This window comes from Brachypodium distachyon, chromosome 1, assembly GCF_000005505.3.
Source record: "Brachypodium distachyon strain Bd21 chromosome 1, Brachypodium_distachyon_v3.0, whole genome shotgun sequence".
NCBI lineage: Eukaryota > Viridiplantae > Streptophyta > Magnoliopsida > Poales > Poaceae > Brachypodium > Brachypodium distachyon.
Genome location: NC_016131.3, coordinates 645820 through 652033, shown reverse-complemented (window position 1 = coordinate 652033; position 6214 = coordinate 645820). Strand labels below are relative to the sequence as shown.

At 42.6% G+C, this 6214-nt stretch overlaps 1 protein-coding gene across 1 annotated transcript; it reads right to left on the bottom strand.

The window, feature by feature from the left end:
* Positions 1–2953: 2953 nt before the first annotated feature.
* LOC100844822 (PGR5-like protein 1A, chloroplastic) lies at positions 2954–5775 on the bottom strand. The gene is made up of 10 exons (XM_003559356.4): positions 5480–5775; positions 5231–5352; positions 5015–5111; positions 4787–4887; positions 4529–4585; positions 4087–4163; positions 3934–3982; positions 3664–3774; positions 3490–3587; positions 2954–3360 (listed from the first exon to the last, which is right to left on the bottom strand). The coding sequence occupies exons 1-10, from the start codon at positions 5661–5663 to the stop codon at positions 3300–3302; spliced, it is 957 nt and encodes a 318-aa protein (XP_003559404.1). The 5' UTR covers positions 5664–5775; the 3' UTR covers positions 2954–3299.
* Between the last annotated feature and the right edge of the window lie 439 nt (positions 5776–6214).

Sequence of the window (6214 nt, the reverse complement as noted above, 5' to 3'; positions counted from 1 at the left end):
CGCTACAATTAAAGACACTGTGTAATATTACTTGGTTTATTAATTCCTTTTTGTGATGATAATTGTTTACATGATTAATTGGTTAAGTAGTGAGAGGTCGTAATGAAAAGGGATAACCAGCAGTAAGTACTACTAGCTTGGTCCCCATTACATTGTAGTAGCAAATAACTTTGAGGAGAAAGGCATGCATGTAATCTGGTCCATCGATCTGTTTTCTCTTCCCCTGATCATTTTCTTGTTCTTCTTCTTCGGATTCCTTTAGCTTTGGCAGGACACACACTAGCTAGTACTAGTACTTCGGGGTTGTACTAGCTGTACTGTACTAGCTGCAATCATATAGAATGCATTTGTGGATTAAGCATACATGATCAGTGCACAATCACAGCCATATATACCATCCAACAGCAGCGCAAGCTGCCCCATTTTAGTTTAAGACCCAATTGGAGGCTGGAACCCTAGCAAGAGGGCAAATCGGTTAACTACTTTAAAAAAAACAATGGGCCCGCCCATCAATTTTCATTAGAGAAACCGCCTAGTTAATTACTACTTAAGGTGCACGACTAATTAAGTGATGCATGCTTAATGGAGTAAAGCCATGGTAGGTAACAGAGGTTGATGACACAAGATTTGGCAGTGTACCTTACCACATTTAGTATTACAGGACCACTAAATGGGTACCTAAAATATATGTCGTGCCCTTAAAAATTGGTTTCCTATCTAATTAACTCTTTTTTATTAATCTGCTACCAAGTGCTCCTCAGTTAAGAGACAGGTAGTTGTCCGTGATCTGGAGTAGCACACTTGATCCTTTTTTTGTGTGTGGGAAGTGCACTTGATCATTTAACACAACTCATGTTCAACTGGCCTCCACATTGTGCACATATATATTCCATCACCGTACGTATAATGCAGAATAAACTACACTAGTTCTGTCCTTTTTTATATATGTGCATATAAATCTGATGAACAAAACAAACAAGCAATAAGACAAGGCAGGTTTGAAGGATCGATCTGGTGGTTGTTCAGCATATGAGGTCTACATGTAGTTCCACATATGTAGATTTATAGAGCTCCATCGTCTCATGTTCTACTGGACTCTGTTGGATCCTCCCTTGCTAATAATTGCAACATGGGGAGGAATAGGACAAGGGAACAAATACGATGGACGATCTTGTTTTTGGAGCACATGCGTCCATGTATGTACGTATGTGTGCATTCGAAGGAGCCTTGTTTTGTAGGACATTTTGTTTCTTCCTGGCCATGCATGTGCCTACCTGGCAGTGTGCCCCTTCGAAGAACAAAACTTGTTCCTACTTGGCATATTGCCCTTTGGTAGTAACAAAACTTGGTGTATGATCCCTCTACGAAATAAATAATCCACTGCACATTAGGCAGTGATGGGGACCTAGGGCTTAATCCCCCAACTTAGAGGAACCGACAGGAAGGTGCTATCCTTCTAATGGTGTGTAAAGAAAGTATGACCGTACGTTCTAGGTGCTATATATCCTTCTAATGCCATGTCCGCTCCCGGACCCGACCCGGCATGTTGCCATGACAGCAAATGGGGAATCGGAGAGGGAGATTTGGGTCAGGTCTGGGAGGTGATGTGGCAACGGAACGGGTTGCCCATCCAACGTGCCATATGACAAGTGGCTCTCGCCTGTCAGAAATACCATCAAACACCCTAATTTACTCTCTTTGGGTCGTTTTTGGAGATAGCTTGCCCCCAAAACTGTGATTCTATAAGACTATTAGTGATAACGGTAGCCCAATGAAACACTAGCCCTAAAAATTATGGTTTTGTGAAATTTTCTCTATGCACGAAGGCCAATGATGAGCTCTACAAATGGCCATCAAATCAATATGCTAAAAAACACTGCCTTTTTCTAAAACATTTTTTAGGGATTTTTTCTAAAATATTTAGGCAGGGTTAATCAATTGTTCTGAAAGTCTAAACTGACACTATCACTAAGTTGATTAAGAGACATTAACACAAGTAATACGTACGTGCATGAGGAAAAACATGCATGCATGGCATTCATGGTCGATGCATGTGTGAGCATAAAATCTGGACGTGATGCCATACGATCGATCCGCTCAATCATATCTATCTGTATATGTTTTCCTTTTTACTGAGATCATAATTATGAGATCAAGTCAAATATTCAGCTACCAACGTACAAAACACATACATTGCGTGCACTTTAATTTGAAGTTTCGTCTAGATCATTCCAGGCCGGCCGGCCAGCACGTACTAGCTTGGAGTACAGCTACTAGCGATAAGTCGTGTCAGATTAGGTAGAAAACATTTTCGAAAAAAAAAGATTAGGTAGAAAACAGCAGTACGTAGAGGGAACAAGAGAGATCGATTATTTATCTCATGAGCACAACAAGAAATCAGGTCGGCAAAAGCGATCTTGGACATATTCCTAATGTTAGTCGTACATGCTTTGAAGAAACACACACGTGCAAATTGATTGCCACGAACTAACTTAATTGCCATGCATGCGTTCCCATGCACGATGGAGCCTGGTAACATGTACTCTTGATGCAAATTTGATATACCTCTGGTAGCTAGCTGAGATTATATACTCCCTCCGTCCAAAAAAAAATTTGTCAAAATTTGAATATACTTCCTCTGATCCTAAATTCTTGAATCAAATTTTCCTAAATATGAATGTATCTATTCTTAAAAAGCGTCTAGATACATGTAATATTTCGACAACAATTTATGATCGGAGGGAGTATCTAGACATGACTTAGTTTATAGATGCATTCGAATTTAGTCAAAATTTGTTGGACGGAGGAATATATGCAAACTTGGGTGAGTGAGCAATGGAGAAATATTTATAATTCCTTACCTTAAAATACCATTGCAGAACAAATAATGGTAGTACAGAAATGTCACTACGAAGAACTCCGAAAAAACAATGCTCTGCACAACAGGCCACAATGATTTCGAAAGGCCGTAGGCCCATGGGCCAGACATGAATAATATAATGGGCCTTACAAGCACGCACCTTGCTTTCCCTTTTTCTTTTTTCGTAGTGCATGCCAAGAACTGCAATGCTTTTTTCTTCAGTTTAATGTCATAGGCTCACCCTCACATAACACATACGTCTAGGTTTTCTATACACTCTGCAAGTCATCCGTGCCAATCAGGCACAATTCCAGATTACATATATCTACAGAAAATAAATTCTACGGAGTAGTACTACATAAGTACACAGCATCAGCTAGCAAGCACTCGTTGCAGACTTCAAATGCAGTTCATTTGCTCATCCTCAGAATTTATTCTTTCATGATTCTGGAAGCGTGATCAGCCGAGTTTTCGAGTTATATACCAGCACGGTTTTGCAACTGCAAACGAAGAAGAAGAAACGTCACAGTGATATAAGTAACTTGATGGAAACAAGTCTATAAGTCAGTAGTTCAGAACTTGAATCTAGATATAACATTAATCATGATGATTGATTATAGGGGACATACTTTGCACACTTGACATTGTTCGTTGTGCCGCCACTGGCGATCGACAGTATCGTCCCGTAGAAGGAAAGATTTTCAGTACCACAATTTGGACATGGGCCCTGAATTTATGCCAGGAAAATTCATCAGTTTGCTCAGCACTTGGAAATAGATCAAGAGATAAGGAAAATAAGATACCTTCAGGATTAATACGTCCTTTATTATCGCATTCGTTACCGACTGTGCTATGAGCAATATCAGTGGTAAAGCAGCAAACCATGTGAAAATGAAACCGAAAGGCTCTGGCAGCTGCATGGTTCAGGAACAATTCCAAGTTAATTTTTGGGATGTCACAGTCAATTAATTAAAACGATGGTCACCAAACTATACATAAAAAACGTAAATAAGTAATTACTGGTTAATGCAGTAGTGGATACCAGTTACGTAGTTAAATTGGTAAATACTAACCTGGAACACATTGACCTCAAAGCCAGTCAACTCATCGATGAAAAAGAACCTAAAGGTAAAGACCCCAGTTTAATACTTGTGTACGTGATTAAAGTATAGAAGCAGTAAATCTTTCAGGTGAGCTTAATTATGCAAGAATGGGAATGAACTCACAGTCCAAGAGCAACAACAGTTGCTGGAACATTCAGCAGGTACATCCTTAAGTAGTCAACAGACAGATCGCTGTAAACCTGCGTTACGTAGCATTTATATGGTCAGAATATTTTGACCGATTGCGAATTATGAAAATGATGCAAAACTGCAGTATAATTGTTGCTGGTTCCCAGTCCGCAGATTGTTACATGAAAGGTGTCTTTGTGCACAGATTTCTGAAGATAAGTTATCAGTGACGCATGCATTTATCTTCAGTGTCACGACACGGGTTTCATTTTTCCAAATGAAGTAAAGTACCTTAACTGTGGAAGGTGGAATGATGAACAGGTAAAAATCCATAAATTACACATGTCAGTGAGTTGCAGCAGCCATCCAGACAAACGAAGGGACTTGAATAAACTGATGATATAACGGTAATTTTCTAATGCAGTAACTTTGTTACCTTTCGACTCCGCAGACTGCACCTGGGACCTTCTGTCACGATGTCACTTCCATCTTGCTAGCAAAGGTTAGTAGCCACCAGCCAGAAAGAAATCTCAGTTACGAAAACAACAACAACAGAAATGTATGTGCTACTTGGAATCATAGTAACTACTCTAGACTCATGAGCAGAGTGTGACTGACAGTTAATGTGCAGGTTGGAACATGTAGCATGTGGTGGTTGTCATTCAGAGAGCAGAATAGCATCGGGGCAACATACCTTCAATCTGAGCTTCAACTGGTCAAATTCAGCATCCGTCATGATGGGATTGCCGGCGATGTAGGCCATGGAGGCTTCCAGCAGCCTTTGCTCATCGGCACCTGAAAACAGCAACAAAAAAAGAGAATGTTTTTGAATCAAAGTACAAGAGTGGGTAATTTTGTCTGCCGGGGTGATTTGGCAAAAATTAAGCTGAGGCTGAGGCTCGGGATGAGGCGCAGTAGGTACTTAGCATGACGACGCTGCTTCCTTCCCACATGAGCTCCTCCTTGAGGTTGTCGAACTCCTCGTTGGACATGATGGCCTTCTGATCATAGTAGAAGGACTGAAGACAAACATATCGAGGCAGATAAAGATGTACATGTCAGTAAGCAGCAGCGTGTGCATCATGTACAGTGAATAATGTGGACATATAGCAATTGATGAATTAATTAGTGTGGTTACTTGCAAGGCTCGTAGGAACTCCTGCTCCATCTCCCCGATGGTCTTCTTCTCCTTCCGGTCGAGGCTGCAGTAAGGGAGGACGTTGCTGTCGACCACCTCATCCTCCTGCTGCTGGACCTGGCCTGCGATGCCAAGTCCAAAGCTTTCATCAGCAGAAGAGAAGGCAATTAACCGGCCGGAATCGCGCGGTTAAGCATTAGACCGAGCAGGCTGTAGGCTGCGGGCAGTGCAGTGCAGGCGCGGACGGACCTTGCTGGTCGGTGGCGCGGGGCCGGAGGAGGAGGAGCGCGGCGCGGCGGTGCTGGTGCGACTTTGAGATCAGCGCCGGTCGTGGCAGGGACGACGAACGGGCGGCGAGGGCGGAGGAGGGCCTGGCCCTGGAGGAGAGGGAAGGCAGGCGGGACGCCGGCGAGAGCGCCACCTCGGAGGCCATGGGCAGCCAGCCAGTGGTGGTGGGCAAGCGATGGATCAGGGAGAGACCAGAGGCTCCCGTGGATACGGCTGCAGGGAGAATATGTGGCGCCAAGCGGATGAGAGGGATCACATCTTCCCGCGCGCCGCTTCCCTTCCTCTAGCAGGCTCTGGTCCATTACCATCACACATGTTTCTGTGGTAATACTGTTTCTCAATCTCTTCTTCTTGCATGGTCCAGCTCCAGGGTGTCTTAGTCTTTCCTAGTACCCATTTACGATGTTTTCATCTCTTCATTATGATGTTGACAATCTGCCAGTGTAATACTACTACTATCTCTCATGCCTGTAGGCATCAATCAATCAATCAATCAAAAATGAAACGTTCCCCTTTCAAGTATCTGTTCGGCACTCGTATTTAGTTGATGCAGAGGTCAGGACTCAGGGAGGAGTGAAATTCTTTAAACAAAAATATGAATCTGAATCCGTACATTCAACTTCCCAAACAAACTCTGAATTTGAATCTGTACAAAGTAGCAGCAGATGTTCAGTACTCACTCTCTGTACTGGGTTT

Coding starts and splice junctions, on each gene's coding strand:
- LOC100844822 (XM_003559356.4), bottom strand. CDS start 5,663: ATGGCCTCCGAGGTGGCGCTCTCGCCGGCGTCCCGCCTGCCTTCCCTC. Junction 5,353..5,479: donor CCGCGCCACCGACCAGCAAG/GTCCGTCCGCGC, acceptor TTGGCATCGCAG/GCCAGGTCCAGCAGCAGGAG. Junction 3,775..3,933: donor TTGAGGTCAATGTGTTCCAG/GTTAGTATTTAC, acceptor TGAACCATGCAG/CTGCCAGAGCCTTTCGGTTT.